Raw genomic sequence first — 24,739 nt, 5'->3', positions numbered from 1 at the left:
GGCCCGCGTTGCTGGCCGCCTGTTTCCCACATGTTTTGTGTTCCCCGGGCTTCCCTGGGACTCATGCAGTGGATGATCGGCGCACACGGCGTTGACAAGGGGTTCCCATAGCGTAAGCAACTTACGCAATACGAGAGAACCTCTCTTAAGAGAACGTACTTGGTTACCTAACGTAACCTCGGTTAGTCAGACTACTGTTTGGAATTGATCAGTTGCAACTGCGCCTTAAGATGTATGAGTGCACGATGTAAATGTAAAAGGTCTCGTCTGCGTTGCTCTGCTGTATGTGACGTTTCGAGCACGCAGGCTCTTCATCAGGTGAAGAGCCTGCGTGCTCGAAACGTCACATACGCCATGCGATAGTTGTCTTGTAAAATAAATATTTTTGATAATTTTGGAGCTTAGGTGTTGCCGACTTTATACTTTATTTTTTACCATTGTTTAAATAACATTACATTTTATATGCCATGCAGTTCATGTTTTAGTTATTATTCAGCTAATGTTATGTCCAACTTTATAAGGTAATTTTAGGCCAAGTTTACTGTGTTTATTTCCTTTATCTGTTCAAAGCTAATGTTAGTGGTGTGACACATTACCGTGATATGTTTTAGTAATTTGTTAATTTGTCTCAATTCTTAATATTTACAAGCAATCTTTCTGAGAATATCTTTTTCATAAATAAACCAAAAGAGAATTTAGTTTGGTTAAATTTAAGTCCTTAAACTTATTTACATGGACATGTAAATGTTGAAAAGTAATAAACACTCTTAATGTAATAGGATGATGGTTTAAGATATAGGCCTTTTGCTGCCACCAGCATGATGTTGATGTTCTTACATGGACATACTCAAATACACAATAGTCAGTGTTTACCTGAAATATTGTAAGACAGAATGACTAACTTGTTCTGACTATTCTGTTTGTTTCATTTACCCAATAAATGCTATAGTACAATAAAAACAGTTTATCTTTGAGCCAGTGCTGAGAAATTTGCTCATTTTGGCATATGAGGCGGTCATCTTGGATTTTGCACTCTACTGAGTTTCATGTAAGAGATACAGATTGGCAAACAGCAAAAATGGATTCAGCATAAAAAATACCCCTAGAATAGTCTATTTGCCAACTTTTACTCAAAAATGCCTGAGGATTTTTATTTAGGCACATTTTTGTGATTTCAACCTGGTCTAGTGCATTTTATCGTGGTTTATCGTGAAACCGGTAATCGTCCCATCCCTAGTATCAAGTGCTGAGGAAGATCCGGAACTAAAATTTAGATATGGTAATGAACGTTTTGTTTCTGACATGTGCTGTAAGTGATAGACCACTCACAACAGACTGGGCCATCTGACCAATCAGAGCAGAGTAGACCAATCACAACAGACTGGGCCATCTGACCAATCAGAGCAGAGTAGACCAATCACAACAGACTGAGCCATCTGACCAATCAGAGAAGAGTAGACCAATCACAACAGACTGAGCCATCTGACCAATCAGAACAGAGTAGACCAATCACAACAGACTGGGCCATCTGACCAATCAGAGCAGAGTAGACCAATCACAACAGACTGAGCCATCTGACCAATCAGAGCAGAGTAGACCAATCACAACAGACTGAGCCATCTGACCAATCAGAACAGAGTAGACCAATCACAACAGACTGAGCCATCTGACCAATCAGAACAGAGTAGACCAATCACAACAGACTGGGCCATCTGACCAATCAGAGCAGAGTAGACCAATCACAACAGACTGGGCCATCTGACCAATCAGAGCAGAGTAGACCAATCACAACAGACTGAGCCATCTGACCAATCAGAACAGAGTAGACCAATCACAACAGACTGAGCCATCTGACCAATCAGAGCAGAGTAGACCAATCACAACAGACTGAGCCATCTGACCAATCAGAACAGAGTAGACCAATCACAACAGACTGGGCCATCTGACCAATCAGAGCAGAGTAGACCAATCACAACAGACTGAGCCATCTGACCAATCAGAGCAGAGTAGACCAATCACAACAGACTGAGCCATCTGACCAATCAGAACAGAGTAGACCAATCACAACAGACTGAGCCATCTGACCAATCAGAACAGAGTAGACCAATCACAACAGACTGGGCCATCTGACCAATCAGAACAGAGTAGACCAATCACAACAGACTGGGCCATCTGACCAATCAGAGCAGAGTAGACCAATCACAACAGACTGAGCCATCTGACCAATCAGAACAGAGTAGACCAATCACAACAGACTGAGCCATCTGACCAATCAGAACAGAGTAGACCAATCACAACAGACTGGGCCATCTGACCAATCAGAACAGAGTAGACCAATCACAAAAGACTGGGCCATCTGACCAATCAGAGCAGAGTAGACCAATCACAACAGACTGGGCCATCTGACCAATCAGAGCAGAGCAGACCAATCACTACAGACTGGGTCATCTGACCAATCAGAGCAGAGTAGACCAATCAGTGGCGTAGGCAGAAATTGTATTTTGGGCGGGCCATTGAAAAAGTGAGTGGGCCTATAGTTTTTCTTAGAAAAAATATGACTTAATAATTAAACCTTAGAGAGTAGAAAAAAGAATAGACAAACTGCAAAAACAGTTAGCCTACACCTTTATTTTGCAATATTCGGCAAAGACAATAACAAAACACTGTTCTGTCATCAAGTTCAACCAACAGAGCTCAATAAAGGCTGGACAAACCACCAGCATAGACAATAACCTGTCTATTTTATTCAGGTTAGTCAGCAGTGCAAAGACAGTTCACCCGAAAATAAATTAGGCTAAAAATAAAAGAAATTCAAATAATGAAAACTCTCAGCAGAGCACGGTTTGAAATAAATAACAACACACTCCCTAATTTCTGTTAAATCAACCATATACAATGCAATCAGCCTGGTGGAAATTAAGCTTTTGTGCCAAAAAAAAATTAAAATACAAAAAATACAACCAAGAAAACTGTCCATACCACTTTGATGAGAAGCTCCTTGATTTTCTATTCTTGACAGTGCAGGGAAATACCTTCAGATTGGGTTGTGAAGGTGGTTCATCGGCGGGTGAACCCGCGTCAGGCTGAGCGGGAGAGAGCACTGGCACTGCCGCCAGGGAGAGAGCGGTGGCCGCCACAAGAAGGCTAACTTATGGCGTGTTCACACCAAACGCGAATTTAATTATTTGCGCGAGTAGATTACATACAAAGTCAATGCGCTGATGGCGGCCACCGCTCTCTCCCTGGCGGCAGTGCCAGTGCTCTCTCCCGGTCAGCCTGACGCGGGTTTACCCGCCGATCTAACTCCAATTGAACATCGCCACAATAATGGCGTGTCTTCTTCCTTTTTAAAAAATAAAAAAAAACATTAAAGAAACTTGTTTAGCCATTATTGTGGCGATATTAATTGCTATTTTTTACAGTCTATGGCTAAAGGCCGCCAGAGCCCGCCGCTCAGAGAGTCTTCTGTCGCCCTAGCAACCATAAGCGGGCTTTCTACAACTTGCTTCAACTTCGGAAAACAAATTAAACACAGACACCAGTCAACAATAATTCAGGTTTATATTAACATATTTTCTTAAATACATTTGAATAATAAAAATAAACTAAAAATGTATTTTGATCAAATTTGCCTGGGCGGGCCAGTGAGTAATGTGGGCGGGCCAGTGCCGCCCTGGCCCATTACTGCCTACGCGCCTTAGACCAATCACAACAGACTGAGCCATCTGACCAATCAGAGCAGAGTAGACCAATCACAACAGACTGGGTAATCTGACCAATCAGAGCAGAGTAGACCGGGCACTGTGAGAAAAGAGGCGATGCTGCAATGTTTATTAGGAGTAAATAATATATGGAAATATGTTTTTTGACCTTGGATGTGTAAACCTATTGTAGGAGACCTCCAAGCCATAATTAGAAACCTTTAAAATAGCATAATAGGGAATTAAAAATGAAGTTCTTTAGCACTCTTAATAACGCAACAAAGTGCTAAAAGTCTGATTTCTCCGAGCTGAAATGGTGAAGCTTTCTTCTAAAAGCTGAGCTCACACAAAGACAGTGCAGTTGTGATATTTTCACCCTAAGTAGTGCTCGGTTGTAACTCGGTTCTCACAGCCTCAGGGTTGACAGAGGAGGCAGATGCTTCCCTTTCATCACAATAAAGGCTGAAGAGGCGGAGAGGAAATTCACTCTCAGGAACATTAGGGTCGGCCGGGCTGTGGAGAGGAGCCCATCATGTCTTTACGAGGGATTGATTCTCTTTCTCAGCCTCAATCTGTGTGTAGCCCGTGGCCATGCCGAGGAGTTACAGGCACACTTTTTCAATCCTAAATGACTTCAGCACACAGTCTGTTTTCTTATTGTTTTCCGTATATGTTTGTTTTTTTATATATATTTTCAGTATACAGTTGAGGCACAAGTTTAGAAACAAACTGAAGAATTACTGGCAGTTTTCATGTAATTTGTGTCAATAGGGGTATGAAACACCTTTTAAACAAATGCTTAGTGAAAAGGTGAAAAAAATATTACATGAGCTCTTTTTTTTTCTGTTCATGTTATGTGAGGTTTGCAGTTCTCTAGCCCTTTAGCCTAAAACAAGCCAGGCTAGCTATTTTGTCACCAAAAAATGTTGGTTTGAAGTTATTCATAAACTTGCACTACAGTTGAAAATAGAAATGCACAGATATGAACATTTTGGCCGATACCGATAATTCTTTGTTTGAAAGATGATAACCAATATATTGGCCGATAAATCTAAATCCAATGTTTTATATCATTTTTGAGAGTTTGATTACAAAAACAAAAGTCTCAGCATTAAAAGCCACGTCCCAAGCACTTCAACATAAATCAAACAAAAAAAGTACAGTAGCCTGGTTACAGTACAATTAAAGTACAGTAGCCCCCCCACCCCGATGAAATGATAATCATATTTCAAGCAGTTCAAAAGCATCATAGCAAGAGGGAAATAATCCATTATATATCGGCTTTAAGATATCAGCCAAATCTTCTTATCGGACCAATAACGATAACATTAAAAATGAACGTATAGCGGCTGATACCGATATGATGGCCGATACATATCGTGCATCCCTAGTTGAAAAGTTTGGAATTTTTTTTTACATGTTTTTGAAAGTTGTTTTTCACCAAGGCTGCATTTATTTGTTTAAAAATAGAATAAAAACTGTAATATTGTAATATTTTCTATTGTAATATATTTTAAAATGTAATTTATTCCTGTGATTTAAAGCTGAATTTTCAGCATCGGTACTCCAGTCTTCAGTGTCACATGATCCTTCAGAAATCATTCTAATATGATGATTTGCGGCTCAAAAATTATTATCAATGTTGAAAACAGTGATGCTGCTTCATATTTCTGTTGAAACTGACTTTTTTTTTTTCAGGATTAATTTATGAATAGAACATTCTAAAAAATGTGGAATAGAAATCTTTTGTAACACTATAAATATCTTCATTCCTGCTGAAGAAAAGTAATAATTTTGTTTAATTTTTTTTTGAACAGTAGTTTATTTTTTCTGTAAATTAAGGACAAATATTGATTTGATAATTTTTAACTATAACTTTAATAATAGTTGAATGATTGAAAATGACGAATCCAGTAAACACTTAAAAAACTATGACTAATCATGCTGAGTTACTAAAGTCAGACTCATTCTCTGCATTGCATTAGATTACAGTAATGTGTGTGTGTGTGTGTGTGTGTGTGTGTGTGTGTGTGTGTGTGTGTGTGTGTGTGTGTGTGTGTGTGTGTGTGTGTGTGTGTGTGTGTGTGTGTGTGTGTGTGTGTGTGTGTGTGTGTGTGTGTGTGTGTGTGTGTGTGTGTGTGTGTGTGTGTGTAGATATATACAGTTGTTTTGGACCATTCTTTTGACTTTTCTAACATGCAGCCAAACTCAACAAACCTCGCCAGTTCAGATATTTCATGTGTTCTAGCTCAAGCACACCTGGTGCAGCTAATGAAGCCCTTGATGTATAGGAATGTGTGTGTGTGTGTGTTTTTATATATATACAGTGAGGAAAATAAGTATTTGAACACCCTGCTATTTTGCAAGTTCTCCCACTTAGAAATCATGGAGGGGTCTGAAATTGTCATCGTAGGTGCATGTCCACTGTGAGAGACATAATCTAAAAAAAAAAATCCAGAAATCACAATATATGATTTTTTAACTATTTATTTGTGTGATACAGCTGCAAATAAGTATTTGAACACCTGAGAAAATCAATGTTAATATTTGGTACAGTAGCCTTTGTTTGCAATTACAGAGGTCAAACGTTTCCTGTAGTTTTTCACCAGGTTTGCACACACTGCAGGAGGGATTTTGGCCCACTCCTCCACACAGATCTTCTCTAGATCAGTCAGGTTTCTGGGCTGTCGCTGAGAAACACGGAGTTTGAGCTCCCTCCAAAGATTCTCTATTGGGTTTAGGTCTGGAGACTGGCTAGGCCACGCCAGAACCTTGATATGCTTCTTACAGAGCCACTCCTTGGTTATCCTGGCTGTGTGCTTCGGGTCATTAAGACCCAGCCTCGACCCATCTTCAATGCTCTAACTGAGGGAAGGAGGTTGTTCCCCAAAATCTCGCAATACATGGCCCCGGTCATCCTCTCCTTAATACAGTGCAGTCGCCCTGTCCCATGTGCAGAAAAACACCCCCAAAGCATGATGCTACCACCCCCATGCTTCACAGTAGGGATGGTGTTCTTGGGATGGTACTCATCATTCTTCTTCCTCCAAACACGTTTAGTGGAATTATGACCAAAAAGTTCTATTTTGGTCTCATCTGACTACATGACTTTCTCCCATGACTCCTCTGGATCATCCAAATGGTCATTGGCAAACTTAAGACGGGCCTTGACATGTGCTGGTTTAAGCAGGGGAACCTTCCGTGCCATGCATGATTTCAAACCATGACGTCTTAGTGTATTACCAACAGTAACCTTGGAAACGGTGGTCCCAGCTCTTTTCAGGTCATTGACCAGCTCCTCCCGTGTACTTCTGGGCTGATTTCTCACCTTTCTTAGGATCATTGAGACCCCACGAGGTGAGATCTTGCAGGGAGCCCCAGTCCGAGGGAGATTGACAGCCATGTTTAGCTTCTTCCATTTTCTAATGATTGCTTCAACAGTGGACCTTTTTTCACCAAGCTGCTTGGCAATTTCCCCGTAGCCCTTTCCAGCCTTGTGGAGGTGTACAATTTTGTCTCTAGTGTCTTTGGACAGCTCTTTGGTCTTGGCCATGTTAGTAGTTGGATTCTTACTGATTGAATGGGGTGGACAGGTGTCTTTATGCAGCTAACAACCTCAAACAGGTGCATCTAATTTAGGATAATAAATGGAGTGGAGGTGGACATTTTAAAGGCAGAACAGGTCTTTGAGAGTCAGAATTCTAGCTGATAGACAGGTGTTCAAATACTTATTTGCAGCTGTATCATACAAATAAATAGTTAAAAAATCATATATTGTGATTTCTGGATTTTTTTTTTTTAGATTATGTCTCTCACAGTGGACATGCACATACGATGACAATTTCAGACCTCTCCATGATTTCCAAGTAGGAGAACTTGCAAAATAGCAGGGTGTTCAAATACTTATTTTCCTCACTGTATATATATATACAGTACTGTGCAAAAGTCTTAGGCATGTTAATTAAAAAAAAAATGTAAAAAATAAATAAATAAATTGATGATGACAGACCTTTCATATTCCTAGAGCTGGAAATGGAAATGTTTTTGGAAATTGCTGCTGTTTCCAGCTGGAGGTGTTATGAATATGGCCGCCGAGTGGACTGACCGAACCTGTAATATGTATAACCATATAACCAGTGCCATATAACCAGTGCAGCCTGTGAACATAGCCCTAACACACGTGCCTCTCACCTCAGTATGTGTGTGTCCCGCAGCAGAAGCGTGTCAGTAAGCGTGTGATGCTGTCCTGCACGAGCTGCTCTGCAGTGCTGGGCGAGGAACTCTCTGCAGGTATGCAGCGCAAAGCAGTGCTAACACACCATCTGCATTTTACATGACTGCAAATTAATAAAACCAGTGTCTTTTATATTTATAACCGCATGATGTCATATATAACCCCTGATGCCCCATATGGGCCATTCATTTTTCCTGTTAGCAACACCAGCCTGAGACACTCTAAGATGCTTTGAAATGTTTTCAGTTTCTTGGGTATTTATAAAAGTGCTGTGCTTTTGAAGCAAAAATAGTCCGATTGCAAAGGTCTATTTTTAGTGATTGTGAGTTTTTTGTGTTTGTTTTTTGTTGATTGTGTTTTATTGCTACTATTTTAAAGGGATAGTTCAACAAACATACTGTCATCATTTACTCACCCTCATGTTTTTACAAACCCGGATGACTTGCGTCTTCTGTGGGACACAAAAGGAGGTGCAGATGTTCATGTAGCCCTCTGATGTCATACGATATCTTTCTATGAGAAATGCACTGAAATTCTTCCCCTCCGATGAAGTTCTCAAACCTTGTTCGCTCTTATGCATAGTCAGATGTTCATATACTAGAGATATGAGTTATGCCCACATCAGGTATTTTAAGGCAGGTTAATTGATTTTGATTGTAGATTAATTGCACATTGATATTTGTGTGGAGAGAAGAGGGAATGAAGAGAAAAGAGTATGTAGGCTATTAATCTCTAGCTTCTCAGATCGTGAATCTGTATATTGTATACACAAATTCGAGCACTGGTCAGGACAGTAATGAACGCTGGCTCGCTACACATTGGGACACTAATGACATTGTCCTCATTGTACAACATCACTACTGACATTTATGAACAAAAGCAGAACTGATATCTTTCTGACATTATTTGTTAATGTTATTCAAAGTACATTATGAAAAATGCTTTGCTTATTTCGTATACTTAAATTTATTGAATGTGAATAAAAGACTAAATTCAATCTGTTCATTATATAAAGTGATTGAGTTTCTTCAGAAAATATGGACTAAACCACTCAGTTTTAAATGGATTAGTTTTACGATCTCTTTATGAACTTTTTGAAGCATCAAAGTGGTAGTTGTGTAGCTGTCAATGGAGGTACAAATCTCATGTGGAACGACATGAGGGCGAGTAAATGATGACAGAACTTCTATTTTTTGGTGAACTATCCCTTTAACTCTGCATTACAGTGCCAAACTTGTAAAGAAATTGTTGTGATTGATCTACTGAAGACGCATAAATGAAAGAACACAGACGCAGCCGGATCATTTCCATAATGACAAACGCAATGAATCTACCAAGAGCAGCATTTCGAAAATATTTTTTTTATTTTTTTTATTTGGCCTGGAAAACAATACTTGAGCTCAGGATTATACTTTAACTTTGTTCTTTGTCAAGAAAACTCTATTTTCAACTCTATAGAGTTGTTTCTATGGACTGTTGAAGGTGCAGATGTTATATGAGAGCTAATCTTACACCTCCAGCTGTTGATAGTGTGTAATATTCTGTGTTTAATATATTTCACTGTTCTTCGTGTTTCAGAGGTGCTGAAATTTTACATAACTGAAATATTAGTAAAGCCAGGTGAAGATGGAGGGTGTGATATAACACGGCTCAGTTTGGAGCCCAAGTCAGATTCAATAAGGTTAGTGAGGTAATTGGATTTATTCATTTTGTTGTCATGTGTAGATCATGTTTATGTAGCTTTTTTTATTGTGTCTCCTTCAGGCAGCGATTCTTGGAGCAAACCGTAGCTTCAAGGCTGGTCGAGCTGTCATCTGCACAGAGTATATTTCGCTTTTCCATCCAAACGCCAGATGGTACAGCTGTGATTCTGGTATGAACATTAAACCCCATATGTGACCCTGGACCACAAAACCAGTCACAAGTCGCACGGGTGTATTTGTGGCGATAGCCAAAAATACATTGAATGGGTCCAAATAATAAATTTCTTTTATGCCAAAATTCATTAGGATATTAAGTAAAGATCATGTTTCATGAAGATATTTTGTACATTTCCTACCGTAAATATATAAAACAAATATTTCTGTGAGTGAATGCAGCACAATCGCAAAAATTAATGGACAACTTTAAAGGTGAATTTCTCAATGTTTCGATTTTTTTTCACCTTCAGATTCCAGATTTTCTAATAGATGTATATCGGCCAAATACTGTCCTATCCTAACAAATCATACATCAATGGAAATGTTATTTATTCAGCTTTCAGATGATGTTTAAATCTAAATTTCAAGAAAATTGACCCTTGTGACTGGTTTTGTGGTCACATAATGTACAAAACTGTTCATTTAGTAATGTGTAAAGATTTCTCTCTAAAGTAAACTTACAATGTTATTCATTTGTTTCCTTCAAATGTCTGTTATTGCAGTATGTCTGCATAGTACGTTATTATATGATATGTCCCCTTTATATCCGACCTTCAGGTAATTACTTTCTGTTTTAATCATCAGCTGTGGCTTCTGAACACGGACACTTTGGTCGCCTCATTTCCTGGCGAAAGCTTCATCTCCACAGGTGACGTTCATCCCAGAGAACATCAGTCATGCCAGGCTGTTCAAGCAGTCAAAGTGCTCTACGTCCTCTGCTCTGACAGCAAACTCAAAGAGTAAGCCATCAGTTCACCCTGACATCTGTTCATTTTACTCATATTAATTTCGAAATCTAATCAGATTCCTCCTCATCTCTGATGTAGATCAAATGACATATGGTGTTTTGTTGAGTAATTTAAAAAGATGCACACTGTTAACTCTGGGAGCATCATGTTTTAAAATGCATCTTTTTAAGACGCAATGTTAAGGGCACTTTTAAACCCTGGTAAACAACATTAGCATGACATAAAAATAAACATCACTAGTTTGTTATTTTTACGCTAAAACAAGAAAAAAATCTGCTAAATGCAAAGGAAAATAGACAAGATATATTCTGTGAAAACAAGTCTGTGAATCGCACACAATTCTCACATGAATTTATCTTGTGAAAATATTTATTAGGGTGCATCAAATTTGAATGGGAAATTTTAATTTCAAAATATCAATTTGGCTGGCATTGCATTTTGTTCCAATTAACATAAAAATGACTTTTGCAAAGTTTTGAGGAATTCCATTGAGATTTAGGGGTGCCACCTAACACATGAACTTTGGCGAAATTTCAAAAAATGTGCAATTTTTAGTCTAATTGCCAAAAGGTTGACCTGGAAATGTTGAGTACAGTGAACTTTTATATAGTAACATGTTCTATAGGGTTATCAAAGTAAAAGTTGTTTGTTTGAACCCTTTGGGCAACTTGGGCATTTCTCAGAATTCAACTTTCAAGATTCTCCATTCATTTTTCCTATAGACAAAATGAATGGAGGTCAATGGGACATGTTCACGTGGCATTACCCTGTTAATTTACTGTAACAATTACAATGCTACTCTCAATACACATGAGACATCTACAGTGGGGAGAACAAGTATTTGATACACTTCAGATTTATCAGGTTTTCCCACTTACAAAGCATGTAGAAGTCTGTAATTTTTATCATAGGTACTCTTCAACTGTGAGTGATGGAATCTAAAACAGAAATCCAGAAAATCACATTGTATGATTTTTAAGTAATTAATTTGCATTTTATTGCATGACATAAGTATTTGATACATCAGAAAAGCAGAACTTTGGTACAGAAACCTTTGTTTGCAATTACAGAGATCATACGTTTCCTGTAGTTCTTGACCAGGTTTGCACACACTGCAGGAATTTTGTCCCACTCCTCCATACAGACCTTCTCCAGATCCTTCAGGTATCGGGGCTGTCGTTGGGCAATACAGACTTTCAGCTCCCTCCAAACATTTTGTATTGGGTTCAGGTCTGGAGGCTGGCTTGGCCACTCCAGGACCTTGAGATGCTTCCTACGGAGCCACTCCTTAGTTGCCCTGGCTGTGTGTTTCGGCCAATCTTCAATGCTCTTACTGAGGGAAGGAGGTTGTTGACCAAGATATCGCGATACATGGCCCCATCCATCCTCCCCTCAATACGGTGCAGTCGTCCTGTCCCCTTTGCAGAAAAGCATCCCCAAAGAATGATGTTTCCACCTCCATGCTTCACGGTTGGGATGGTGTTCTTGGGGTTGTACTCATCATTCTTCTTCCTCCAAACACAGCGAGTGGAGTTTAGACCAAAAAGCTCTATTTCTCTCTCATCAGACCACATGACCTTCTCCCATTCCTCCTCTGGATCATCCAGATGGTCATTGACAAACTTCAGATGGGCCTGGACATGCGCTGGCTTGAGCAGGGGGACCTTGTGTGCGCTGCAGGATTTTAATTCATGACGGCGTAGTGTGTTACTAATGGTTTTCTTTGAGACTGTGGTCCCAGCTCTCTTCAGGTCATTGACCAGGTCCTGCCGTGTAGTTCTGGGCTGATCCCTCACCTTCCTCATGATCATTGATGCCCCACGAGGTGAGATCTTGCATGGTGCCCCAGACCGAGGGAGATTGACCGTCACCTAGAACTTATTCCATTTTCTAATAATTGCGCCCAGCCTAGCATCCCAGCCTTGTGCAGGTCTACAATTTTATCCCTGATGTCCTTACACAGCTCTCTGGTCTTGGCCATTGTGGAGAGGTTGGAGTCTGTTTGATTGAGTGTGTGGATGGGTGTCTTTTATTCAGGTTCTGAATTTTTGTTTTAGATTCCTTCTCTCACAGTTGAAGTGTACCTATGATAAAAATTACAGACCTCTACATGCTTTGTAAGTGGGAAAACCTGCATAATCGCCAGTGTATCAAATACTTGTTCTCCCCACTGTATACTCCGAATATGTCATTGTCCACTCTAGAATACTGTTGATGTTAAGCTTAATAGTTTAGCTAACATAGATAGCAAACTGTGGTTAGCAAACTGTTGCTAGCTAACGTTAGCTAGATGTAATGAGCACCAAATACCTATAAATATGACTTAAATGACTTATGATAAATAAGTATACAAAGACAAAATTACAGATAATTATGTAATAATACATACCCAACACAGAAAGATCACATCAAACAGAAAGATAATCTCAGTTTTCTTGAGCTGTAGTATTGTTTACCTCAGATCTCCATTGTGACCATTGAGCACTGTTAAGCACTTTATCCAACGAAACCAGATGTGCGGTGGCACCCCTAAATCATCATGTACTGGAAAAATATTTTGCATGTGTTGTTTCTACATATATTGGAACATTTTTAGCACCCAGCCATATCAAAATTCAAGAATTGTGTTTTTTGATGCACCCTAATATTTATATATATATTTTTATTGGGAATCCAAAATACTGATTAAACCTGTAAAGATTGACATGCAAATTATTATTATTTTTAAATCTATTGTTTTGAAATGGAGCCTTTAGACAAAACTTTTTTTTTTTTTTTTTGCGTATCATATTTGATGTATCAGGCTTTATTGAGCTCATACTCGAGGAAAAAAAAAACACATCTATTTTATTCAGTGGCCCAAACCAAGCAAAAATATGCAATTTGTTGCAGATGCTGATATTTATACGACCGAAAAGAAAAATGTAATGTTTGTAATGTAAATCAATAAGATCTGTGTATCAGTACAGTATGTACTTACATTACATAAAAATCATATAAATGTCAGCTGTCACTCTATCTCCCAATAATATGTCTTAGTAAGATGATATTTAAATGCTTAGTTTTATGATCAAAGCTCTGTAGTTTTAAAGCATATAAAACAATACAAGTATGATTGAGAGCCTGATGGATTATATTTGATACTCACATTTCAACATGATTTTTCAAAAAGTTGCTTCAGTCATCTTGAAAGTTATTCTTTCATTTACTTAAAAAACAAAAACAAATCAGTAAATATTTCACTGCAAAAAGACACAAGCTGAAGGTGGACATTTTCACTAAAAGGCCTTTAGCTTGCTAAAGAAGTATAAACGATCAATCAGACGACAGAAAGCATGCAGTAGATTATGCGCAAGAGGTTTCTCGACAACGTTCATGATCATGTTGATCATTTAAAGGCAATAGGCTTTATAGGGTTAAGAAAAAGATTTTCAGAGTTTACCAACCAACAACCAATACTTGCCTTGTTTACATTTCAGACACTTTATACATTCTCAGAAACATGACATGATCTATACGATGTGATACACAGTCATGCTAATAAAGCTCATTTGAAATTGAAAATTGAAATTAAAACTTTTAACACGCTCTTCTCAGTTTTGGCATCAGAGAAAAACAGTTTGAAACGTCAAACAGCAAACATGTTAACTAGATTGATAAGACAATATTTTTGTAGTGTTTCAGTAAACATTTTGGATGCTGTCTTTGACCAATGAATGTTAATAAATGTATTATGTCATTATTATTACAAAGTAAATTTGCACACATCTATCTATAAATTACAGAAACGTCTGTCTGTCTGTCAGTCAGTCTGTATGTCTGTTATTCGCATATCACTCAAACCGTTAGTCCAATGGATTTCAAACTTGACAGGTGTCTTGCTACGGGCACGAGTAAGTGCAGTGCCAAGTTTGACGGTGTTTGGATTAGAAATGCAAAAGATATCGTTAAATATATCAGTAAAAGAAGCCCCAAGAAGGTTGTGGTTTAAAAATAAACATTCTGACATAAACACTCTGTCAGCTACACTGTTTACTTCTGAATATTATATTTTATTCACGACCATCATTTGTAGAAATTTATTCACAAACTATTTGCTCAAGCGTAGCATTTTTTCGGAGTTCACTGTGTAGCCTGCTCCCTGAATCAGTGCGCTTATTCATTTGTGGATGTTAACTGAATCTGTAAGTCAGCTACGCTGTTTACTTCTGTATATTATATTTATCTATAAAATACGGGAAAGTGTGTGTGTTTTATTCGCATATCACTCAAACCGTTAGTCCGATGGATTTCAAAATTGACAGGTGTCTTGCTACGGGCACAAGTAAGTGCAGTGCCAAGTTTGACGTTGTTTGGATTAGAAATGCAAAAGATATTGTTAAATATATATCGGTAAAAGAAGCACACACTGGCTTTTGCCGCTCTAGCCGCTGGCCACTCCCCCTCTCACACACACACACTGAGTGAGCACAGCTGGCCACTCCCCCTCTCACACACACACACACTGAGTGAGCACATCTGGCCACTCCCCCTCTCACACACACACTGAGTGAGCACAGCTGGCCACTCCCCCTCTCACACACACACACACTGAGTGAGCACAGCTGGCCACTCCCCCTCTTACACACACACTGAGTGAGCACAGCTGGCCACTCCCCCTCTCACACACACACTGAGTGAGCACAGCTGGCCACTCCCCCTCTCACACACACACACACTGAGTGAGCACATCTGGCCACTCCCCCTCTCACACACACACTGAGTGAGCACATCTGGCCACTCCCCCTCTCACACACACACTGAGTGAGCACAGCTGGCCCCTCCCCCTCTCACACACACTGAGTGAGCACAGCTGGCCACACCCCCTCTCACACACACTGAGTGAGCACAGCTGACCACTCCCCCTCTCACAAACACACTGAGTGAGCACAGCTGGCCACTCCCCCTCTCACACACACTGAGTGAGCACAGCTGGCCACTCCCCCTCTCACACACACTGAGTGAGCACAGCTGACCACTCCCCCTCTCACAAACACACTGAGTGAGCACAGCTGGCCACTCCCCCTCTCACACACACACTGAGTGAGCACAGCTGGCCACTCCCCCTCTTACACACACACTGAGTGAGCACAGCTGGCCACTCCCCCTCTCACACACACACTGAGTGAGCACAGCTGGCCACTCCCCCTCTTACACACACACTGAGTGAGCACAGCTGACCACTCCCCCTCTCACAAACACACTGAGTGAGCACAGCTGGCCACTCCCCCTCTCACACACACTGAGTGAGCACAGCTGACCACTCCCCCTCTCACAAACACACTGAGTGAGCACAGCTGGCCACTCCCCCTCTTACACACACACACTGAGTGAGCACAGCTGGCCACTCCCCCTCTTACACACACACTGAGTGAGCACAGCTGGCCACTCCCCCTCTCACACACACGCTGAGTGAGCAAAGCTGGCCACTCCCCCTCTCACACACACACTGAGTGAGCACAGCTGGCCACTCCTCCTCTCACACACACACACTGAGTGAGCACAGCTGGCCACTCCTCCTCTCACACACACACTGAGTGAGCACAGCTGGCCACTCCCCCTCTCACACACACACTGAGTGAGCACATCTGGCCACTCCCCCTCTCACACACACACTGAGTGAGCACAGCTGGCCACTCCCCCTCTCACACACACACTGAGTGAGCACAGCTGACCACTCCCCCTCTCACAAACACACTGAGTGAGCACAGCTGGCCACTCCCCCTCTCACACACACGCTGAGTGAGCAAAGCTGGCCACTCCCCCTCTCACACACACACTGAGTGAGCACAGCTGGCCACTCCTCCTCTCACACACACACACTGAGTGAGCACAGCTGGCCACTCCTCCTCTCACACACACACTGAGTGAGCACAGCTGGCCACTCCCCCTCTCACACACACACTGAGTGAGCACAGCTGGCCACTCCCCCTCTCACACACACTGAGTGAGCACAGCTGACCACTCCCCCTCTCACACACACACTGAGTGAGCACAGCTGGCCACTCCCCCTCTCACACACACACTGAGTGAGCACAGCTGGCCACTCCCCCTCTCACACACACACACTGAGTGAGCACAGCTGGCCACTCCCCCTCTCACACACACACTGAGTGAGCACAGCTGGCCACTCCCCCTCTCACACACACACTGAGTGAACACAGCTGGCCACTCCTCCTCTCACACACACACTGAGTGAGCACAGCTGGCCACTCCCCCTCTCACACACACACTGAGTGAGCACAGCTGGCCACTCCCCCTCTCACACACACGCTGAGTGAGCAAAGCTGGCCACTCCCCCTCTCACACACACACTGAGTGAGCACAGCTGGCCACTCCCCCTCTCACACACACGCTGAGTGAGCAAAGCTGGCCACTCCCCCTCTCACACACACACTGAGTGAGCACAGCTGGCCACTCCTCCTCTCACACGCACACACTGAGTGAGCACAGCTGGCCACTCCTCCTCTCACACACACACTGAGTGAGCACAGCTGGCCCCTCCCCCTCTCACACACACACTGAGTGAGCACAGCTGGCCACTCCTCCTCTCACACACACACACTGAGTGAGCACAGCTGGCCACTCCTCCTCTCACACACACACTGAGTGAGCACAGCTGGCCACTCCCCCTCTCACACACACGCTGAGTGAGCAAAGCTGGCCACTCCCCCTCTCACACACACACTGAGTGAGCACAGCTGGCCACTCCTCCTCTCACACGCACACACTGAGTGAGCACAGCTGGCCACTCCTCCTCTCACACACACACTGAGTGAGCACAGCTGGCCCCTCCCCCTCTCACACACACACTGAGTGAGCACAGCTGGCCACTCCTCCTCTCACACACACACACTGAGTGAGCACAGCTGGCCACTCCTCCTCTCACACACACACTGAGTGAGCACAGCTGGCCACTCCCCCTCTCACACACACACTGAGTGAGCACATCTGGCCACTCCCCCTCTCACACACACACTGAGTGAGCACAGCTGGCCACTCCCCCTCTCACACACACACTGAGTGAGCACAGCTGACCACTCCCCCTCTCACAAACACACTGAGTGAGCACAGCTGGCCACTCCCCCTCTCACACACACGCTGAGTGAGCAAAGCTGGCCACTCCCCCTCTCACACACACACTGAGTGAGCACAGCTGGCCACTCCTCCTCTCACACACACACACTGAGTGAGCACAGCTGGCCACTCCTCCTCTCACACACACACTGAGTGAGCACAGCTGGCCACTCCCCCTCTCACACACACACTGAGTGAGCACAGCTGGCCACTCCCCCTCTCACACACACACTGAGTGAGCACAGCTGGCCACTCCCCCTCTCACACACACACACTGAGTGAGCACAGCTGGCCACTCCCCCTCTCACACACACACTGAGTGAGCACAGCTGGCCACTCCCCCTCTCACACACACACTGAGTGAACACAGCTGGCCACTCCTCCTCTCACACACACACTGAGTGAGCACAGCTGGCCACTCCCCCTCTCACACACACACTGAGTGAGCACAGCTGGCCACTCCCCCTCTCACACACACGCTGAGTGAGCAAAGCTGGCCACTCCCCCTCTCACACACACACTGAGTGAGCACAGCTGGCCACTCCCCCTCTCACACACACGCTGAGTGAGCAAAGCTGGCCACTCCCCCTCTCACACACACACTGAGTGAGCACAGCTGGCCACTCCTCCTCTCACACACACACACTGAGTGAGCACAGCTGGCCACTCCTCCTCTCACACACACACTGAGTGAGCACAGCTGGCCCCTCCCCCTCTCACACACACACTGAGTGAGCACAGCTGGCCACTCCCCCTCTCACACACACACTGAGTGAGCACAGCTGGCCACTCCCCCTCTCACACACACACTGAGTGAGCACAGCTGGCCACTCCCCCTCTTACACACACACACTGAGTGAGCACAGCTGGCCACTCCCCCTCTCACACACACACTGAGTGAGCACAGCTGGCCCCTCCCCCTCTCACACACACACTGAGTGAGCACAGCTGGCCACTCCCCCTCTCACACACACACTGAGTGAGCACAGCCCAGGACCAGAGACAGAGAGGGTCGAAGAAAGCAGTGGAGCTTAAGTAGCGTTTTCTCGGAGTTCACTGTGTCTCCTGCTCCCTGAATCGTGTAGTTCAATTTTCCACATTTATTGTCTGTCATTATGTCAGTATCAGTATTTGCTTTCTACCATGCACAAATAAAAATGTCACTGAACTTTTGCTATGTAATTGTAACAATGAGCACTCAAACACACCAAACCAACAATTACTAAAAACACACACAAAAACTGATTTTGCACGGGCACTTTGCACTAGTAAATACTAAAATATTATAGTGTAAAAATATAAAAAGAGACTATTTCTGGCATAAAGTTTTATCAATATGCAGTTACTGCATTTTGCCTTTGCAGGACAATATTTATTAACATTAATAATTGTGATTTCAATATCAGAAGTAGTCAATTGATAATTTAAAAATAATTAGTAATAAATTGAAGGAAATGCCACTGTAGAAATGGTGAAAATATGACCGCTAGTAGCCATAAATATACTGTAAATCCGCAAGCTCAGAGAAATGTCTGCACAGTTACTCTCATCCTTCTTCAAAACGTCAAATGTTCCCTTTGTAAGAGCTTGAGGAGCCAAAGATGTGCTGGAATCAGCCAGTGAATCACAGAGGAATTGTGGGTGGGCGCTCTGCACTAAATTGTCTCTGACTCCATAAGGTCGTCACGACTCTTTACACCCTTAGCTCGTCTCGCTCTCCTTTTTTTCCCAAGTGTACATTAACTCTGCCTCTTTTCCTACCCGGCGCTAACAGATGCGTTTGAGTGTGTAGAGGTGGTGGGATCAAACATGATTCATGGAGCTCGTATACAGACCCTGAGCCATTATGCTAATCAGAGGAAACTCTTAGGAAGCAGACTTTTGACTGTCCACACAATGTCTGGTCCACATCTCAACTGCTCACTTGGGTACATTCAGGCGGCAGGTAAATGTGGCCCAAATCCAGCACAAACCACAGGAAATCTGATCTTTTCAATTCCGATTTGTGCCACTTCTATATGTGGTGCTAAATCCGATACAGGTCAGATGTTTTTAAATGCGACCTCAGTCTGAACAGTCATATCAGAATTCATGCGACTTCTCTAGATCGACAATCGTCAAAATTCTGCGCTCATGGGAGTCACTTCAAATATTTTACATTCCCAAAGTTATCAAGAGTTGCGAAGGGTTGTCATTAAAGACAGTGATGTGTCACAACTCATAAGTATTACAGTGAAAGATCAGATTCAAGCAAAACATAAGGGCTCGTATCATAAATGTTTAAAAAAAATCTGCTCTCTTTTTTCTCACATCAATCTCTTTGTTTTTTATATTGCCTGCGTTCAAATTTGCTGGCTTCGGCGTCAGATCACACTATAAATAAATGCGCAAACGCTTACTTTAATGTCTGTCTTGTTTACTTCCGTATGATCCCGTATATAATCCCGTATTTAAATGTTTTGGATAATTCAGTAAATTAAATATTTTACAAATGAATGCTACTTTATTTCATTTGATTTTCTTTCTTATTTAGTATTGGGTTCATTAATTTAATACATACGTGTGGCAGGACATCAGATGAATTATACATTTGAGAAGCAAGTTGAAACATTGCAACCACAAACAAACTTCAGTCGCATTGTCTCTACTCAAACGTGACAACGAAACTAAACAAAACTGAATGACTCCCGTTATAATCAAAAGAGCCGTCTCCACTCATTGTCTGTGACAGTTTGTAGAGTAAAGGCCCGTTCACACGCATATATAGTTCATCAAAGATAACTATATATGCGTCCACACCAACGACCGATAACGGTCTTTTTATTCTAGGCACGCGCGCGCCCGGATGATCCAGATCCATTTTAAATGCGCGAGACCTTTAAATTAGAATGGATTCTGATTGGCTGTCAGTGTTTTATCGTTCGACAGCTGGAAAAAATCGTTCTGAAAGTGATCCCAACGATATCGTTCCTCATATCTTTATCGTTATAGTTGTGGTGTGAACTCTGTTATTCTTTAATATGGAGAATGAGTTTTAGAATTATAGAATTTTAGAACAATCTAAATGATTTTTCAAATTGTGTTAGATATAAAAGATTCAACCTTAGATGCGAGTATAAACAGTACAGCATTCTAAATTAATGTTTATTGTGAACTCATGAGCATGTTTCTTTCTTTCTTTCTTTCTTTCTTTCTTTCTTTCTTTCTTTCTTTTTTTCTTTCTTTCTTTCTTTCTTTCACCTTTTTTATCAATTTCATTACTGGATGTTTCAATGAAACTACAGACTTCTCTGGTGTCACATGCAGGACTTCTCCAATCGTTTAGTCAGGCTGCATTCAGATCTTCCTCCATCTAATCATCTTTTTCGAAAATCCATTTCATATTTGAATGTACGTCACATTACGGAAGTAAAGATCTGTCGTTTCATCACGACCTGTACACCCTGAATATCAGAAATGACGTGCATCAGAAAGTCTGTAAGCTGGTCTGTGTGTTCAATTCCAACTAAAACTTAAAAGCGCACTATAGGATGCTAAATGTCATGACAGCCTTGACATTTGAAATGGCACTGATGAAGAAAAGAGGAGAAAACATTGTGCCATCAGAAACACCAACTGGCATTTTGACAGAAATTTTAATGATCTGTTTAGGGAATCAGGAGGTCTACTTTTTTCTGTTGAAAATTTTGCAATTTTAGTTATAGTAGCCTAAACACATTTAGAAAGTTTTTATTATTTTTTATTATTAATTAATTAATTTTAACTAACAAAGACCTGAGATCTCTATGAATTATGATCCAAGCTCTTGGTTTGTTCTTTTGTGTAAACGCTATTCTGCATTCTAGGGGAAAACTTAGGCTTGTTTGCCTTCGGGTATTTTAAGAGACGACTTAAATCATCAAGGCCCTGAAGAAATTAAAACAATATCTGTTCAAGAGTAGGAAAGAAACATTGACTTTGAAGCGCAGTCCTAGCTTAGACTTCCCATTGCACAGTAGATAATGTCTTTAATTCAAAATTCTCAGATATCTTCTTGTAACATGAAATGCAATTAACGCAATTAACACAGTTAGCATGCTTGGTTCCCTGGTTGAAGTTTTGCATGGCACATCTCTCTGTGGGCTTCTCCAGCATTTCCACTTTAAGAGCTGCGTGTGCGCTTTCTGTGGAACTACAGCACAGATGGGTAAATGTCAATGAAATGTCCTGAATAGATCATCACCGTAATGTGTGTCAGGACATAAGTCTCTCCGCTTCTCTGCTGTCTTCAGTGCTGCGTATTGATAAATTGCTGTGACATGATTAAAAATTCAAACTGTCAGATCAATGTAATTTAAAGTCCAGCTGTTCTCACCTTCAGTTAATGTTCCTTCTCATTTTCTTTCTAGCTGAGCAAAACCTATTTTTATTGGTCGGTCTTCAGCAGCCTGAGCAGAAACACTCAATGGACCGGACCCATTCTGTGTGCCATTTGACAAAGAAAAATTAAAAACCGTAAAAAGGGCCAATTTGAGACCGCAATCCCATAAAAAGTTCTATGGGTGATCTACTGACAATGTGCAAATTAAAGAGCTCATTTCCATTATGACCAGTGCAATCTACCAAGAGCAGCGCAGATTGGCGATTGTTAAATGCTTTAAATACATTTTAGCAATTTAAAAATGTTTGAAGGATTTTTACACGGCACCCCAGGTGGGAATCACTGCTCTAGATCACTAAACCAAGGATTCTCAAAACATTTTTAGGAATTTGAACCAAGCTAATTTAGTTCTCAAAATTAGTTGACATACACACAAGTACTCTCCCTCGTTAAATACACATAAATTGTTAGAATATCACTAACACTGATGAATAACATTATATGGTAAGGCTATTAAATAGTAGTCCCAAACTAGGTTTTGGTATTATGATTATTGGTATGAGCCACTACAGTCATCAAAAATATAGAAAATAACAAAATGCATGAAAATAAAAATAGATTTTTATACACAGTGCACACCACCGCATTTGCACGGACAATTGAATGCGCGTCGCGAGCACGGTTTAACGTCAGGACAGGAAAGCTGTTTTTTCTGAGGTGAGAGATTTTTTTATTATGATTGTTATGATTTTGTTGTATGAAAATAACATTAGATTAATGACACTGACATAAAACCTAACATCTCATCTGATAGTAAATTCTGAATCAGGCAACGTATTTTTCTCAGGCACTCTTTACTTAAACTGCGTCTGACAGAAGACTCAACAGCTTTCACAAACGTCGTCTTTTTTAAAAGATTTTCAATTTCAAATGAGCTTTATTGGCATGACTGTGTAAAATAGCACAATATTGCCAAAGCAATAGACAAATAAATAAAATTATTATAAATAAATAAATAAAAGTACAGAGAGTAGTTTAAAGGGAAAAGAGGGTTCAGCCCTGGTCCCTCATATGATGGCATGAAGACACATACTGCGCTGCCAGGTCAATACATTCTTCTTTCTCTCCCAAAATATGAGACAGTTTGTTTATGAGGCTCGCTTGTTGGAATTGAGGTAAAAATCGGTGCTATTTGTGTGAAATAAGTGTCTCTGATGTTTTTATACTTGCTGCACTCGGCGAGGAAGTGCAGCTCGTCCTCTACGACTCCATCAGAGGAGTGTGAACACAGTCTGAGCAGTCTTGAAGCATTTCTGTGAGTTCCCAGGATGTTCTTGCAGAACTCAAGGTGGAATATTTCAACTGGAGTTTTGTCCCAGGATTCGTAATTTAATTTAAATTTGCGGCCCCAGATTTCACAGGCGTATAGAAGGATTGGTTTGATGATGCTGTCAAAGATTTTCAGCCACAGTTTAATGGGTGGGTTAAATTTGAACAGGGGTTTCCTTATACTATAATAAGCCCTAAGTGCTTTATCAGTCAGATCTTTCATTGCAGTGTCAAACTTTCCAGAAGCATTGTCAGACCCAAATAATTATAACAGGTGACATGATTAAGAATTGTTCCCTTATAAATGTAAATTTATATTTCTTGTCAGTAAGGCGAGTTTTTTTCTGAAATATCATTATTTTGGACTTCTCCATGTTTATTGGTTAGGCCCAGTCGTTGCTGTACTGTTCTAGAAGCGAGAGGCTTTAATGCAGACCCTCTTCATGAAGAGACAGCAACAGAAGATCATCAGTGTACAGCAGGCTTTTGATTTCTCTGTCCTCGAGGGTCAGACCAGGATAAGAGGGCTTCTCAAGTGTTGATGGCAATTCATTAATATAGATATTAAATAGAGACGAGCTGAGGCTGCAGCCTTGACGGACCCCTTTAGTTTGACTGAAATAATCAGTACGTTTGTCATTAATCTTAACACCGCATTTGTTCCCATTGTACATGTCCTTTATGATGTCATATGTCCTTCCTCCTATTCCACTTTGGATCTCTCTCTCTCTCTCTCTCTCTCTCTCTCTCTCTCTCTCTCTCTCTCTCTCTCTCTCTCTCTCTCTCTCTCTCTCTCTGATGTTAATGGAAAACAGTTGTATAAGGCATGTGTAAAGTTTTTAACAAAAAAGGTTTACATCAAAAAGTTGATACACCTTGGCGTGATGTTTTGAGATTGAAAATGTCAGACCAGAGTGGAGAGCGTTATATAATCCACCATTAACCAACAAAACAGCTGACATTCATTGGAGGGTTTTACTTGGAATAATTGCAGTCAATGCTTTCGTCTCTATTTTAAATTCCGAATCAAGTCAAGATTGCCCTTTTTGTTCTGAAAGAGAGACTGTTTTCCACTGTTTTACCTATTGTTTCAGGCTAAAGCCTTTGTTTGAAATGTTAAAAGCAATTTTCAATTGTTTTAAAGAAGTATTTTCTGTACAGATTTTAATTTGTGGTTTTAAATATAAGTTGAAGTGGTGAATGTCAGCTGTTGAATTTTGTACTTGGAAAAGCGAAAATGGCTATATACATTAGTAGGAGAAATCATATAGAACAAAGGAATGATAGTGATGTGGTACGGGTGTTTAAAGTAATGGTGAAAACTAGAAATG

General features: G+C 41.3%; 1 protein-coding gene across 7 annotated transcripts in view; it reads left to right on the top strand.

Annotated features, from left to right (window-relative positions):
• The window catches only part of ube3d (ubiquitin protein ligase E3D), a 54,188-nt gene that overhangs the window by 18,769 nt on the left and 10,680 nt on the right, over window positions 1–24,739 (top strand). For 3 of the 7 annotated variants that reach the window (XM_081389286.1, XM_081389287.1, XM_081389284.1), the window contains exons 5-8: window positions 7,898–7,991; window positions 9,514–9,616; window positions 9,700–9,808; window positions 10,440–10,594. In XM_081389286.1, the coding sequence (XP_081245412.1) occupies window positions 7,898–7,991; window positions 9,514–9,616; window positions 9,700–9,808; window positions 10,440–10,594 (461 nt within the window). The remainder of the gene's footprint in view (window positions 1–7,897; window positions 7,992–9,513; window positions 9,617–9,699; window positions 9,809–10,439; window positions 10,595–24,739) is intronic. The other 4 variants (XM_081389289.1, XM_081389290.1, XM_081389288.1 and 1 more) reach the window with 2 other exon arrangements.

Source organism: Scardinius erythrophthalmus (genome assembly GCF_964197995.2).
Source record: "Scardinius erythrophthalmus genome assembly, chromosome: 16".
Classification (NCBI taxonomy): domain Eukaryota; kingdom Metazoa; phylum Chordata; class Actinopteri; order Cypriniformes; family Leuciscidae; genus Scardinius; species Scardinius erythrophthalmus.
The sequence above is the reverse complement of the archived record's forward strand: the minus strand, read 5'-3'. Positions and strand labels throughout refer to the sequence as shown.